General features: G+C 38.3%; 1 protein-coding gene across 2 annotated transcripts in view; it reads right to left on the reverse strand.

The window, feature by feature from the left end:
- The window catches only part of PCSK5 (proprotein convertase subtilisin/kexin type 5), a 229,819-nt gene that overhangs the window by 134,392 nt on the left and 77,853 nt on the right, over window positions 1-17,574 (reverse strand). For both annotated transcript variants that reach the window (XM_071448591.1, XM_071448590.1), the window contains exon 6: window positions 3,367-3,455. In XM_071448591.1, the coding sequence (XP_071304692.1) occupies window positions 3,367-3,455 (89 nt within the window). The remainder of the gene's footprint in view (window positions 1-3,366; window positions 3,456-17,574) is intronic.

A 17,574-nucleotide genomic window follows, 5' to 3' on the forward strand; every position in this document is an offset into this window, starting at 1 on the left:
GCCTGAAAGGAGGTCATAGTAAGGTGGGGGTGGGCTTCTTCTCTGAGGCAACCAGCAACAGGATGAGAGGACATAGTCCTAAACTGCACCAGGGGAGCTTCATGGTGGACATCAGAAAGAATTTCTGCACTGAAGTAAAGCAGGGAAGTGGTAGAGTCACCATCCCTGGAGGTGTTCAAGAAACAACAGGACATGGCACTTAGTGCTGTGATCTAGTTTACAAAGTGGTGGTGATCAGTCAAATTTGGACTTGATGACCGTGGTCTTATCCATCAGAAATCACTCTGTAATTCTGTGCAAGATGACTCTGAACAACAGACATCTCACTGGATATTTGCAGTGAAAATAATGCTCCTTCCTTCCTCCCTGCCTTTCTATTCCTGCCCCCCAGAGTCTGCCGTGGTTAAGTCTGCTGATCACATATCCTCCAAACTGCATTTGGCATGTGGTGATAGTACAAGAAAAGCTATCTAAAACGCAATTAGCAGACTGCGTTTGCAGATTGTTCCAAGACTTCAGAGCCCTATAAACTTTTTCTAACATTTGCAGTAATTGCAAAATGTAAGTGGCTTTTTACTCAGAACAAATTTTCAATGAATCATAGGAAACATCCAAAACTGAGCTGAAAGAAGTTTTCTTTTAAAATGCTTGTTTTTATTCAACATCTGACTTAAACTTAAAGAAACAGCTGAACTAATCCTTGTCAACTGAAGACAATATACATCTGTTGTGCCATAATTCAGTGTAACTGTTTTCCCATCAGGACTTGAGCCCAGCCAAGTAACTAAGCACCCAAATCCCCACAGATGTTTTACAACTTCCACAATCAGTTTGCAATAATAACAGCAAACTAGCCAAACCTTCCTATAAAAAGTCTCACAAGCTCTGTATGTGGTAATTTGTTTTGCGTGATTATTTCAGAGTTTAAATCTAAAAAAGAAGATCCATCCCTTTGGTGAACTGGTTTGTCTTTTAGAGAGCGGGATCTGTAGCTTTGCTGCACAGAAACCTGTATAATTTTTTATAAGAAACTTGTCATAACCTGTAAAAAAACTAAAGACTCAGATTGCAATTTTACTAAAATTTTCTTTTCTACAAGTTACAGCTCCACTTACGCCATTTTAAAAGAAGGCTCAGACTTTCCCAGAAACTTGGTCATCAGATGTTCTTAAATATTTGGAAACGAGACAAGGAGTACAAACACATTTAGAAGAAAATTAGCATTATTAATGGATATCTTGTTAACAACTCAGCATCAGAAACATCATTAACTGGATTTGTTCAACTGCCAGTATTTTATGGCATATTGATGGGACAGATTTTTTTTTCCCTTCTGCTTGATACATTAGTATCCCTTATGTGTTCAGAAATGCTTTCTGGTTTGAAGTAAAAGATACTTATCTTGGTGGAGCAAATCCAACATCATTGTCAGCAGGTGCTCCTCTATATAAGAATGTAATTGCTTTACCTCAACTCTAGCTTCTTCTCCAAAAATACCCCAAGAGGGCCTTTAAATCCCTGGGAAACAAGTGAGCTGACACAACCACAGTATATTCACACGAGTAGTTATGGCTGCTCTGAAGGAAAGGAATGCGGCATACCAAGTAGAGGTCAGCAGCAGCAAAGCTCTCGAACCTATTCACTTAGTGGAAGAGGAAGCTTAACCTATCTTCCCTGGAACTTCCTCTTAACTCTGATTTTCTGCAGATTATTTGTTGAGCTTCCCAAAGTCTTATTTCCAAATGCTGATCCTTTTAAAAGGTGGCAAGTGAGGTTTTATATACTGTCACTAATTTCCAGCTTTCTTTTAGGAATAAATAATAAAAAGGCACAAGTATCTAGTCTTTACTGTTTCTGTTACCTGTATACTGCATCCATCTGAATCAGTTTTTACACTGTATTTAGAAAAGAATGTGAGTCAGCTAATATGCCTGGAGGATATTTATTATTATTGCACGCTCCTAATGCTTAATAATTAATAAACTATGAAGAAGTCACTGTTACTTCTGGAGAATTTTTCAAAGCCATGTCAAAGTTGTTGCAGGTTTGTGACTATTCTACTCAAAAATGAAACTTCTCCAGAAGACATCTCTTATTTCCATCAGTACATCAACTCTCTTCTGACTTTGGTTTGACAACTCAACAGATCTGATATCATAACTGCTGGTTCACAGTTAAATGCCATGTTCACATGAGACAACCTGTTCATCTGTCACAAACTTCCTCACTTGAGCAGTTCTGATTTTCTAAACCACTCTGACAGGGTAGTTTTATGCAGGAAGGCTCTTCACCTCAAGGGAATTTTTTTTTCTGCATCACTGTAACCCTATCCTGGATCTGGCACTATCTACCCTAATTTTGTTTATCCAGCAGGAAAACAGAAAGGTGACATGAGGATGATGTTGTGTGCTTTGGGTAATTTGAAATGTATCTGTGCTCACATGAGATTTGGATCAAACTTGTACTGATCCAGCAGAGAATAGATGCAGTACTTTTAATAATGGAAAGATTGTCTCAATTCTGCCCGCTCGTATATTTGAACTGTCCTCTGGTGTACAAATAGGTAAACATGTTTCTGTTTTCACAGATGGGCTCTATTTTAGGCTCTATTTCAAAAGGCAACAATTAATGAGTTTGAGCTATGAGACTTTCAGCTGAAAGCCAATATACCAATCCCACAACTTTATAAAAAGTTCAGAATAAACTTCACTAGAAGTATTACAATCTGTTACAGGCAGGCTACATCCCAGGAGACATGCAGATGACATCTTGATAATCACTGTCAAAACTATGCTAAAGACATTAATTCAACAGCCAATGACAAAGAATTCACAGAAAATACTTGAAACTTCTTGGCTGAATGAACAAAAATATGTGATCAAACATTGATTTTCTGGCAATAATCTTATCACCCATAGGGATCAAAAGAAAATTCTCACCAACCACAGACAAAAAAAAATGCATTATGTTTTGAGAGTGTTTCATTTGGGATCAATATGTAAGGCAATATAACTGATGTGTACCTTTACTTATGGTTTGTCAAAGTTCATGGCTTAGGAGCTCTGAATCTGTGAGAAAACCCCAGTGTCCTAATTCTGGGGTCATGTTTTCATCAAAAGTTTGACTTTCTATTTTTTGATGTGTACTGGGAGGCAGTGTTCCAGAGAGCACTGCAGAAGGGCCACCACAGACAAACTCCTTCAGTACTGATATTGAACAACCACTCTAAACTGAGCTTTACAGCTAACACAGTGAGGCTTGCTCATACAAATCTCCTTCTCTTGTTGAGAAATGTCTGAATGTACCATTTAGCACAAATGGCTCTTTGGTTACATTTTTTTTTCTGTGGGAGATTGTTTCACATACCTCCAATCTTGGCATTAAAGGCGATTCCTACTGTGCAGTGTGAGTTGTTTGCCGTGGCTGCCACTTCTCCAGCACAACGGGTTCCATGCCTGCAGTCAGACAAACATTTTTCCAAGTAAGCACAAACCATTGGGATTAAAGGCTTTGATTTTGCTTATACTCAGGTGCTAAATGAACAACTACCCATCATGTTTCGCACTATTTAACCCCTCACAGTAATTTATACCCATGTTACAATATTCCTCTGAACATGTTTTAATATTATCACCATCACTTTAAACTCTTCGTGCCTACTGGAAACACAGTTTGTAATAAAGACATACAGCAATGATAAGTAATTCACAGCAACAGTAAGGAGTCTTAGATATTGGTTCTCAATTTTGAACAAAATCTTACATTTAAACAAAATGTTTGTCCAGCATTCTCTAACAACCACTCCTATTGTTGGTATGCGTATGCTCATCCAACCTCTACCACGCACAATATGCCATGAGGAAGATGAGGTTGCACCAACTGCTGTTTAGAGGTGAGGCTAAGACTGTATGCCAGGTATGCTCAAAGCTTAGGCACATCTTGGTCCTGCCTTGGGCCAACCCTGCAAGCCTACTTGCCTCTCTGAGAGCAGTAAAAATGTCAGAAGTACCCGTCACATCAGAGGTATGCTCTGTGCCAGGAAGCAGAGCTAAGCTGCAAGTGTTCAATGTCAAGAAGATGCTGAAGGAAAACAAGAAATGCTCAGTGGCTGCTCACCCCCTTCCTCACTGTGTAAAGCCACAGTGGGATGCTTTGCCTAGCCCTGCTCCATGCACTCTACAAGGTGACGGTGGCCATCCATATGGTACCCATGGTAGGAAAGCTGTCCTTATGATTTGCAGGTTTTGCCTTTAACATGGATTTCACAGGGTGTTTTCTACTAATAAGTCATAATGTAATCCTTGAGCAGTTAAGCAGCTCCACTGCAGAAATGTGACACAAGCAAGATGCAGCAGGCAGGGAACTTCAGAGAAGTGTTATGAAGAGGAGATATAGAGTTCCGGCCCACACAGCAAAAGAGTTGGGAACTTGATAGGACATAGACAGAAAGATAATATAAGGGTCGAGTAGCCAAAAAGAAAGAAATTTAAGTCAAAGGGAGAAATAAAAACTACACAGCAAGCACTTCAGAAGAGGCTGAGATCAGTTGTGTACACAGATACTCTTCTCCTGGTGGTGGTTGACAGACTTGCTTGCACACACATTTGGAGAACACACGTGCTTTTTAATTAAAGTTGATGCTCACATTACGGACAAGAATCACTGCTGCTTTCCTTTGGTACAGCTTGTTTGCGTAGAGTTATTCCTTATTTCTTTATTATTAATTTTTTGCCCTTATCCTTTTAAGACACTTATATGGGAGACACTAAGATGACTTATTTGGAATGGATTAATGTAAAGCAAGAACAACAAATAGGACTAGGAAAAAAGAGACAAAATAAAAAAATAAGCAATATAAATGATCAACGCTAAACTGCTAAAATGTCAAAGACTATAATTCAGTTTATTTGACAAGTAATATATACATAACCTATGAGAAAAGCGCAATTTATTCATGAAATCAAACTGAAAAGTTGGAAACTGATTAATTCTAAAGGTGGCTCAAGATTTCACAATAATATTATCACAGCTAATTTCCTATTGATCTGTCACAATTCAGTATTTGGTTGCCAAACTTGACCAGAGAATTTTTCAAGACTAAATTTGAAGTTTATTCGTCATATGAAGACTAATTTTAAAGCCTAATTCAGCTTAATTTGAAAAAAAGTCTGTTTCCTTTAACCGGCAAATAAATGTCTTACCCATTTATAGAATTAATTTGAAAAGCCTGAAGTAAATAATTCAAAAATCACAGAGGAAAACAAGTTTTGAAAAGATCCCTCTTAATTTTAAAGTATTTGCAAATAGTCTTCTAGCTCTGTGTTTGAAGTAATGCCTTTTAAAAATGTCTTAATATTTAAATGAAAAGCTCTGTCTTAAGAAGTTTTACAAGACATTATATCCCTTCTTTTTATTATGGTTTTGTTAGGTGTCACATGCAAGTTTTCAGGTGGTATCACTCAAACATCAAAGCACATGCAATTATACTTTAGAAATGTAGAAATACCTGCAGACATCAGCTTAGTGCAAATAATTCATTAATAAATCATTACCTGCCTGGTAAAAGGCATGTGGCTAAACTGTAACTTCCCAGAAAGAGACTGACTGCATTGCCAAGAAATCCCTCATAGGTACCAAGTTTGAGAGGGATGGCAGGAATGTCTTTTGGTAGACAAAGTGAAGGGATAAAAGCCACACATGGAGAAGAATGGAACAAATAGGTGGAATTTCTCCTTGGCTCCAGATGGAATATATGGATACCTCCTACTTTGGTAGCTACATCCATCAGACCCTGTCAAAAAGATTACATTTCCACTGTATCATCAAACAAGCTGGTTACCCCATGGCCAAGTAATGTGCGCAACATCAGTTCTGCTCTCTTTCTCTACTGAAAGACCTTTCTCCCATCACATCTTCCCAAACTTGGTACCTATGAGGGATTTCTTGGCAATGCAGTCTCTGTCTGGGAAGCTGCAGTTTAGCCATATGCCATATACCTTTCACCAGGCAGGGAATGATTTATTAATAAATTATATGCACTAAGCTGATGTCTGCAGGTATTTTTACATTTCTAGAGTACAGTTGTATGTGCTTTGATGTGCCCTCTTGGGATGCCCTTTTTCTCAGAGAGGGAAACTTCCTACGCATAAAGACAATGCATTAGTAGTAAGAAATAAAAATCCAACTTAGTCATTATTATAAATTAGAGCAGAATCCCAGGGATGTAACCTGTAACGTGAACTAAACTATGTGGTTGGTGGAGATTGATAGTTATAGGAATAAAGGAATTTTTAATGTTATAACAACTTCAATCCTATCGAAAGAGAAAGAATGGAAATTTGGGTATCTATTGGTATTTGCAGGAAAATTCCTGAGCTGGAATTTATTTTTGCAAAACTCTTCTTCACTTAAACATTCAAATGTTTTTAAAGTTGTCTCCTAAAATGCAATATAATCCTCAACAGGAAGTGTGGTATCTGAAAGGTTGCAATGTAATAAAGGCTGGAGAAAAAACATGTTTTAACAGCAATCATCAGAAATGCACTTTATTGCATCCCAGACTAATGTCTTATATAGCACTGAAAAAATATTATTTTAGAGCTGTTCACCTATAAATGTTCTCTAATAATCTGGAGGGTGGAAAACACTTTCCAAATTGACACGAGGTTGAGATTATTTTCTAGGTACATCTGAGTAAGGACATATAAAGGAAGTGTCACACATTAAAAGCATAGGCAAGCAAAATATCAATATTTTGCCTTTAGAACATAATCTGCTACAGCTGAAAAACAGCAATAATAAAACTACTTCCCAAAGGAGAGATATTTGGACATTAACAGTGGAGAAAGATGACAGAGTAAATATGAAAAACAAGTTACACAAATCTTCACTGTGAGATATCAAGAAAAATGCCAAAGACCTGGGTGTCATCACAGGCAGGATACTGTTTCTCAGCACCACGGTGTTGTAATGTGGTTGCAGCACAGGACTGGAAGATCTCCAGTCAATGTCCCCAGGGCTAATGACTTTTTGCATGATTATGGGAAGTTGCTTTTAGAACAACTTGAAAATATCTCATCTATTTCCCACAAAATCAAAGATGACAGCATTAAAACAAACACATGGAACACTTCACACGTCAGACACACAAATTTTAAACTTAACAGCATGGGTAGCAGCAATGCTGACTTGCCACTCTCTCCGCATTTGTTCACTATTAGCAGTTAATTTGTCACAAGTGTGAAGTTCTGATGCAAGCCTAGGAAAGGAATATGCCTCTACACTTTCATTAGCCTTTTATAGTGTTATTTTTGTGAGTGGGAAAATTAACTGAACGTATAAAACAAATATGCCTTTTTTCTTTATTTTCAAAACAAGCAATGAATAGATGGTCTGATGGAGCCAATGAAGTAAGATGTAGAATAAAAAATATCAAACAGAATCAGTAAATAATTTATATTTAGCCAAGTATAGAGTCTAATGTATGAAAAATCTAAAAAAAATTACTGATGTCTTAATATACTTTAATCCAAGACAAAATTTTTATCCAGCCACTTTTCAGGAAGGAAAAAAAACACTGGTGAGAAGAAATACAACAGTTCATTCACCAGGACAGCAAAACTTTCAGCTGAGCTTTTTTTCTCATACTGAATTTCATACTAACTGTACAGTAACCTTCTCAAGGTGGGCAATCCAACTCTTGCTCTTAAGTCACTAAAGCAAATCACAAGTAAAACTTGCACAGATCAGCTCCTGTGCTCTGGAATTAAACCTGTTCAACAGTAACATCAAGGCTAGTATTACCTTGGAAGAGTATATGACTACCTAGATATACCTAACGAAAAGCACTACTTTGTCTCCTTTTGAAACTGAAGCATATGAGGCTTCTTAGACTTCAAGATTCCCCTGCCACATAAGCAAAAAGTTCTTTTTATAACCAAATGACAGTTCTTTTTATAACCTCTCAACCAGGTTAGTTGAGAGGCTGTAGAAAGGGTGGAAAATCCTAGAACGGATAGAATATCCTAGAAAGGATATTACAAGCAATTCTGGCAGTCTCTTTTTGTACAGCTTAAAGAATAGAGAAGAAAAGGAGGCTCAGGGGAAACCTTATCACTCTCTACAACTCCCTGAAAGGAGGATGTAGCAGATCGGGTTGGTTTCTTCTCCCAGGCAACAGCAAGAAGACACAGTCTTAAGATGCAGCAGGAAGGGTTTAGGCTGGACATTAGGAAAAATTTCTTCACAGAATGAGTGATGGGGCATTGGAATGGGCTGCCCAGGGAGGTGGTGGAGTCACTGCCCCTGGAGGTGTTTAAGAAAAGACTGAATGTGGCACTCAGTGCCACCATGACGAGTTGGTGATGGATCATAGATCTTTTAACCTAGTTAATCCTGTGATTCTGTAGCACAAACACTTTGTAAGAACCGAATACCTGTCTACACTTTTCTCATTCTTAATCTCTGAGATTAGATAGCTTTATCACTTTGCTCATGACATGCAAAAAAAAAGACAAAAAAAAGCCCAAGTTCAAATCTTGGCTAGCAAAATGGTAAAGGGAACAACTATGTTATGCAACTTAATGAGGGAAAAAGGACAAAATCAGGAACGTGTTTTTATACAAGGAAAATAATGGAAGTACTTTTTAAAAATAGTTAATTTAGCTAATTCCTTATACGTGGGATTACTGCTTCAACACAAAATTTAAATTCTCTGTTCCTAATTCTCTGAGTCTACAACAGTCTCAGTGGCTAGAACACAATCCCAGAATTGAAGATGTTACAGTATCCTAATAACATTACTTGCTTAACTTTGAATAACAGCAGGATGACACTGTACTCTTGCCCAATGAAGGTATACTTGAAACTTCCCAAGACATCTGCTAAAAATAACAAACAGAATAAACCACTTTCCCAGTACATCTCCTCCTTCTTTGGGGTACCAGCCCTCTCTCACATATTAATACTGCCAGAAGATGACGACAGTAAAGTAACCTATATTGGGTCATTCAGGACTTCAGGTATCTCTGGCTGAAATCCACAGTATCTCCACAAAAAAGAAATATCTTGCTTCTCTGGGGAGAAGAAGGCATAAAGGTGGGTATATGGCTGCCTCTCTAAGAGTTTTTTTGAAAGACTTGACAAAAACTCTCATGTAAGTAAAGAAAGATATAAAAGTAAGTGTATTAAATTAGAAAAAATCTTTGCAGGCAGCTTCTTATACTATTTTAACAATATTTTACTTCACTATAATTTACCCTTGTTCATCTCAAAAATGAAATACAAAAAATGAAAATGAAATATGAAAAATCAATATACCTGACATATGTATATTCAGGATGAGATTTGAAAAACGATGCCTCACAGTAATTCTTCACAAAAAAATATGGATAATGAGCATAGTTTCAGGTTTTGTCTTTTGAGTCTAAAATTAATCCTAATTCGGGAACAAGGCCTCAGACTGCAAACCAAGTTACTGACACTCCCAATATTAATTTACACAAATCAGAAACTCTTAGTATGCTTTATGAATGGTTCCTATTAATTTAATCTTCTGGTTTATATCTTCTTTCACTAATGTACTGTTATCAGTGTTTCTGAATATGGCTATCCAAAGTCAATGATCTATTAAAATTTTCAATAGTCTTTGAAAGTTTTAGAGTATGAACTGGAACACGACAGAATTATTATTTTGGCTATGCCATGTATTTGCTATTCCAAGGAAAGTCCACCCATATTTACCCAAGATATCCTTAGAAAACAAAGTCTTGGACACAATGAATAAAGCTTGTTAGAAAGTTGCTGCTGAAAATTCCAAAGTTACCACCTACAGTGAACACTCTTATACTTGGAAAAGGTTACTATATACTGGCTGCACTATGATATCTGTGCAGTAAGAAAGCTTTGGTTGAGATGGATACAGGTGAAGCAGTTCATCATCTGTTTTTTGAAAAAGTGATTAACTATACCACACAAATTTGATTTTGCACTTGCATTAATTTCATCACTTTTACTATAATATCTAAAGTATTTAAAAAGTAATACTTTTTGGATGTAATAAGAGACTTCCATTCTCATTCTACTGAAGAGATACCAAAAGCTTGAACTGCAAATCTGAGACTAAAGGAAACACCTCTATTACAATAGCCACATCTTAATAAAAACTTTCAAAACAAATATTTAAGTTCTACACAATTTTCTTTGTTCTGTAAGCAAATCACCATATAACTTCTGTAAACAAAGCCAAGAGTAAAACTTTGGACTGCAGTTTCTTAGCAACCCTACGCAAAGTAGATAGCAACATTTAAGCGAGTGAGAGGCAGAAATATTTCAATGAGAAGCAAGAATGTTTTCTTCCACATTATTCTTGCCTATGGTAGATGTTTGCTTTGTGAATTAGAAGACTTGATACTGCAACCTAATTGAACATGAAGAAATGAAGTGATGAGATTTACTTGGTTTAAGATTTTCATCTATTTGTTCCTATAGCTGCCAAGTCGATTTCTAAGGTTTCAGGGGTCCTTGGCCTGCTTTGGAGATAGATAGTTTCCTATGTATTTGAAGTGTCTTATATATCAGTGGACACCACAATTTCCTCTGACAAATTTCCTCTGCTGCTGTTACATGTAATACCTGAAATTATATGAGTCAAAGGATTCAAAGGAGTAAAGTTGGTTTTCTACTTTTCTTTTTTTTTTTTTTCTTCCACCTCCATTGCCCTGACAGTTATATGATGCTTTACAAAAACAAATGGACCAGCACAGCAACTGTGGGATCAGCAACTCTGCAACAGCTCCATGTTTGAATATTTCCCTGGACTGTAGGACCCTTATACCAGAATGTGTCTACTACATATGCAAAATGTAGCTTATACTACCAAAGATCCCTTGGTCAACTTAACACTGAAACTGAGCTTGCAGGAATAATGCTTGAGATATCTGTTGCCATAAAGAAGCCTTCCAAAGTTATTAGTTGCTAAACTCCTGAGGGCTAGTACATTTTTAAAAGGCTGAGATATTGACCCTGGCAGACAGCTGGGTCCCACCCAGTCACTTGTTTCCTCCTTCCTATTGGGATTGGTGGGAGAATTGAAAGAGCAGATGAGAGAAAAACTTATCATTTTAGATAAAAATAGTTCAATAAATAAAGGCAAAGAAAAGAAGTAAAACACAATTAAGTGAGCCATAGGCAGTTACTCAGCATGTCCCACAAGCAGACTGTCTCCCATCAACACTTACTTTGGCAATAACCTCCCCAGCTTTAGTTCAGAGCACACTATTACATGCCACAGGTTATCTCTGACCAGCTGGAATCTGTTGTCCCAGCTGTGCCACTTTTGAGCCTCTTGTCCCTGATCAGGCTCCTTGAACGAGATGGCAGTGTGAGTAACTGAGAACACCTTGGTGCTCTGCAAGCACAGCTCAGCAGTAGCTAAAATATGCATTATCAACACTGTTCTGGTCACAAATACAAAACATAGAACCATGACATAAACCAATGTCTATGTTCTTTCACAGAATCACAGAACAATTTAAGTTGGAAAAGACTTTCAGGACAAGTGAAGTCAACCTTTGACTGATCACCACTATGTAAACTAGATCATGGCATTCTGTGCCACACCCAGCTTTTTCTTGAATGCCTCTGGGGAAACTGACTCCACCACCCCTCTAGGCAGTCTGTTCCAATGTTTAACAACCCCTTCAGTGCAGAAATTCTTTCTGATGTCCACCATGAAGCTCCCCTGGTGCAGTTTAGGACTATGTCCTCTCATCCTGTTGCTGGTTGCCTCAGAGAAGAAGCCCACCCCCACCTTACTATGACCTCCTTTCAGGCAGTAGTGGAGAGCAATAAGGCCTCCCCTGAGCCTCCTTTTCTCCAGGCTAAATACCCCCACCCTCAGCAGCTCCTCACGGGACTTAGCCTCTAGCCCCCCCATCAGCTCTGCTGCCCTTTTCTGGACACATTCCAGCACCTCATTGTCTTTCTTCACGTGAGGGGCCCAGATTGGACATAGAACTCCAGAAGCACCATCACCAGGGTCAAGCACAGGGGGACAATCACTTCCCTGGTCCTGCTGGCCACTACTCTTGACACAGGCCAGGATGCCCTTGGCCTTCTTGGCCACCTGGCCACACTCTGGCTCATGTTTAGCTGGCTGTCAACCAGCACCCCCAGTCCTTTTGCCTGGGCCACTTTCCAGCCACTCTGTCCTCAGCCTGTGATGGTGCATGGGGGTGCTGTAACCAAAGGGCAGGACTTGGCACTTGGCCTGGTTGAACCTCACAGCTGGCCTCACATTATCAATACATCTTGTCCAGAATCCTCCACAGAGCCTGCCTGCCCTTCAGCAGATCAACATGCACCCAACCTGGCACCACCCACAAATGTACCACTTTACAATCCATTACCTCTCCCAATTCATCAATAACGATATTGAACAGGCTATGATATGAAGATATTGAACAGGATTGAGCCTAACACAGAGCCTAAGAGCACCACTAGTGACTAGATATCAACTAGATGCAGCATCATTCACCACCACATTCTGGGCCTGGACAGCCAGTCAGGTTTTCAACTCAGGGAAGAGGGCACCTGCCCAAGCTGTGAGCTATCAGCTTTTACAGAAGAATAACATGGGAGACAGTATTAAAGGTTTTGTTGCAGTCCAGGCAGACAACATCCACAGCCTTTCCATCATCCTTTCAGCAATTCAGTCAGTCATAAAAGGAGATCAGGTTAGTCAAGCAGGACTCATCTGACTCATCTTTCCTAAACCCCTGCTGCCTAGGCCTGATCCCTTGGTTGTCCTCTATGTGCTGTGTGATTACACTCAAGATGATCTGTTTATGATCTGTGCTGGGTACCAAGGTCAGGCTGAAAGGCCTGTGGTTCCTCGGAACTTCCGTATGGCCCTTCTTGGGGATGGGTGTCACAGTGGACAACTTCCACTCATCTATGATTTTCCTGGTAAGCCAGGACTGATGACAAATAATGGAGAGCAGCTTAGAGAGCTCTTTCAACAGCTTCCTCAGTATGTTTGGATGAATCCCACTCTGTCCCATAGACTTGTGAGTTTCCAAGTGGCACAGTCAGTCTCTCATGAATTTGTTCCAGATTGAAGTGGGTCTACTCTGCTTTTTGTCCCTGTCCACCAGTTTAGAGGGTTTACTGTTAAAGACTGAGGCAAAGAAAGCATTAAGTTACCTCAACCTCTTCCTCATCGTTGGTGATATTTCCTGCCAGGTCCAATAATGAATGGAGATTTTCCTTGGCCTTCTTTCTGTTGATAATGTATTTATTACAACATTTTCTATTATCTTTTACAGCAGCAGCCAGATTGACCTCTAGTTGAGATTCCACCTTTCTAGTTTTCATTCTTCATGACCTAACATCACTATATTCTTCCTGAGTTGTCTGCCCCTTCTTCCAAGGGCCATAAAATCAAAATTTTTAATCTGAGTTCCTGCAAAAGCTCCCTGTAACACCAATTTTCTTCCCTGATGGCTCACCTAATAGGGTGGTCTGCTCCTCTGTCTTTAAGATTTCCATCTTAAACTATGTCCAGTCTTTCTGGATCTCTTTATTATGAAGAACTGATCACCTTAAATTCATGGCCATGAGCCTGCTCTGTTACATTCTGTACTTAGATATCTTATGAAGATTCTGATACATTCTGTATTTAGATATCTTATCTTCCATTCTGTATGTCTGTTTCACAAGATTTGTATGATGGTATATTATCAGTCACTGATAATATATTCTGATTCATGTTTTTCATCCACACTGACACCAATTTGTATCATCTGAGGATATCTCAGGTGCTTGAGCAACCTCATTTTACTTAAAATCTCCACACTTCTGTGTAACGGAAGTCCCAATGACACAGAAAAAAATACTTAAAAAATATTTTTCATCAGTTCTACTGAAATCAGACCTAAGCAGAAATGAAAAATATCTTATGAATACAAGAATGCAAATCTGGAGTTTCATGCTTAGATATCCTTGGCAGGAAAAGAAGTCCTGGAAGCCTCTGGAGATCCCACGAACAGTTCAGGGGAACTGTCTTGGGAAAAATTTTCTTTCATGCAAGGAAGTTACTGACACATGCAAGGACACCAAAGTCACAACAAAAAAAGGAGGAACAATACAGTGATGTGCACACAGGTCATGGATGGATCTTCTTCTAGTCTGCATACTCCATTTTTCACAGTGGATGACTGCTGTGAAAAAATTTTAAAGAAATTAAGATCATGTACCTCTGGATCTGCAACATACTCCAACTCAGAGACATACTTCCTACCCATCTTAAATTCTGAGTGCAATTTTAACTGCGCTGTGCAAGATATGTACTGTGCTTAATCCTAAATTTCAGTTGATGTTGTTCTGCATTAAACGGACCTTCCATTTCTCCTTAAAGATGCATTTCAAAGATGAATGAGGAAATTGCTGAAATAAATGCAAGTCCTACTTTTATCTGTGCTGATAATTGCTTTTTAATGAAACTTATGTAATCGATTCAGCATGACTAAAGTTTCCTTTTACTTGGAAACAGGGTTTCAGCATTGGAAGTCTAATTCTCACACTCACTTCAGTGCAGAACAAGTTAGCAGCTGTTCGTCTGATATTCATGGAGTCTTAAGAAGAGAAGTGCAGGACATAAGTTTGGGTTGAGAGGAGAAGTAAAATATACCTTCTCACTACACTGTCTTTGCCATTCCTTGACAAACCTAGCCAACAGCCTCACCATCACACATTTTGGCTAAGTAAGCAAGCCATAGTCTCCTCCTCAGTTTTCTAACACCAGATATTTGATGGTTGCTTTGAGTCTGTATAGCAGTACAAGTAATTTTCAAACCAGGTTATACTCATCAGTGCAATCAACATCTGTGATATGCATTCCTTTACTTCTATTTCTGAATTTCTCTATATTGATTATTTTCCTTTAGGAAAAGGAAAAAAGACAATTCGCCTTCAAGAGAGAAATCTGACCTGGATAAAATGTCTGAGGTAATAATCTTACCATATCTTTAAGAAAAATAACAGAATCACAGAAATATAAATCAAGGCTATAAAAATAAACCTGCCAGCAGCAATAACCTTATAAATGCACATATTTAAATTTGTAAAGAAAAGCAGCATCTGAAAATTTCTTATAAAAAACCCCTAGTAATGCCATTAAGACATTCATTTCTATCATAACTTTGCCAAAGTTCAACCATTAATAATATATTTATAAAATGCTTCCATTTAAAAGCTTTTGATACTGGATTCAGAATTGCTTTATCAAACCTATAATTAGAGGTCAGCCTTGATGCCACAAACATTAGAAGGGTAATCAATGCTATACTACTGCCAGCTGAAAAATCTCAATGAACAACATTTTGCACTACCTTTGACTGTGCTGACTAACTGTGAAATCATCTGGCAAAATCAATGACCATGGATCAACATGGATCCACTCTTTAACCTTCTCCCATACCTATATTTTCTGAAAAGTGGAAAGCACAGAAAAAATGTGTTTGTGCTCTCAAATTCTATTCAGCTGTATGCATATACATGCATGCAACTTGAAAGCGGTCTGTCATTTTACCACATCAAGACTAGCCTACTGTAGCTGCAAATTCTCCCCTGCTAAGTTCAAAACCTCAAAATACAGACACATACTTTAAAAAAATAACTACTCTGGGAAAAAGAATATCTGAAAAAAACCTTTCACATCTAACTCTTGATAGAAAAGAATTCGGAAAAGTTTGTATCCCTCCTATTGTTGACTTTGAATTGTAAAGGAATATCTGACTCATTGCGATCAGTAATTTACATAAAAGCGCTAGAAGCAGTTGCATAATGCTTCAGAACTTAATTTTATTTGTGAGCTCATTGTCTGGTACTTCAGTAATTAGAAACAGAAAGAAGGCTTTCCTTAAGTGTTGAGATTAAATGTTTTGAGACCATGAGAGTCTTATACATCATAAAAAGGAAGAGCACTGTTCCTCAAACACCAGTCAAGCAGTAAACAATACTGCTCAGTGACTGATACCAGGGTATAGAAAAAATACTATTTTTTCATACTTCAACTGAAATTTTAGTGGAATTTGTGTTTTCTTTATTCTTCTGTTTCACTCCTCTCACTTTCAATGACTACTCAAAAATTTTCTTTCTATGGCTCTCAAAAATTATAAATTATACTACTTATGGTTGTCAGACAACACTATGTAACACAGTGTGATAACACAGTGAGCAGATTAGAAGAGTTTAACAAAAGGACAATTTTTGGCAGTCTGATAAAACCTTCATGATAAGATTTTCCACTACTGAAGCTGGAACCTGGGTCAAAAGGCTACTTAACCAAGGCTGGTAGTCAAATGAATTTTTTGTGCCTTGTGAATATGAAATGCTGTCATCAAGGACTGATCATGAACACCAGTGGTACCATGGTAGGTACCAGAGGGGTACCTACCATGGGTAGGTGAATTGACTTAAGAGAGAGTGCCCCTCCTCTAGCCTGGCTAATTGTCCTCAGCTTCCAGCAAGTCTTTCAGAAAACTTCAAATGGACAAACATTTTCTTCTGAAATAGCAAAGCATGAGAACTTCAAGACATCAACTGTTACTTTGTCTGTTCTGTTTTATTGCACACCTCATCTTGTCCCATAGGTTAAACACCTGTTTTGCATTAAAAGAAAAACATTATCAAATGCAATATATAGTAACGATTTGTGCTCCATGTTTTTACAACAATTTCCTTTCAAGAAAATAAAGTTTTCTGCCTAAAGATTCTACCCACATACTTTCAGTTCAACCCTGAGAGAGAAGAAATGAAGCATGTATGATGATTACCCCTGAGGTATAGCAATCTGAAGGATAAGCAAGTTGTATAACATCACCCAAAGACTCTAAGTAACAGTTAAAACAGAAAGTGAAGAAAAAATTGCTCCAAATGAACCTGTAAAATTATTATACTTCATCACAGTACAATTCTGCCAGCTGCAAATTTTATCTTCCTTATCTTTACAATTTTACCCTGGAACATTTAACTATGGCAAGCAAGCAACAACTACTGGCAAGATCTATTGTGTCATGCAGTAAGATATTCTCCATGCACCATCATGCCCCATAGCACTTGGTTGGGTCATGACTTGGTTCTGGCCAGGAGAGGGTTAATTTTTGCAGCAGCCAGGAGGGATGAGGCCACCAGTTATTTGATACCACCTTGAGCCATGAAGGGGAGAGGAGTGTTGTTCAAAGAGGTGTTGTTTGTGGGACTGCTGGTTCATAGGACTGCGAGGTCTGGTGCTGGTTTCCGCAGTGAGCAATCACATGTGGATTGCTCACCTATCTTGCACACTCTCTTATTGGCCTTCTGATATCTTTGCTGTTCCCAGTAAACTGTTGTTATCTCAGCCAATGATCTTCACCTCCTGTGTCTCCAATTCTCCTCTCCAGCCCCACTGTAAGGGAGCAGGAAGAAGTGAAAGGAGCGACACAAGGTCTTTAGTATTTATTGAGAACAGTAAACTGTGGAATACCATTTCTAAACCATGACAGGTCACTAGATTGTAACTTGGAGATTAGCTGA

The sequence above is a fragment of the Agelaius tricolor genome, unplaced genomic scaffold, assembly GCF_023055355.1.
Source record: "Agelaius tricolor isolate 1412-34295 unplaced genomic scaffold, bAgeTri1.0.p SCAF_27, whole genome shotgun sequence".
NCBI classification, from domain to species: Eukaryota; Metazoa; Chordata; class Aves; order Passeriformes; family Icteridae; genus Agelaius; species Agelaius tricolor.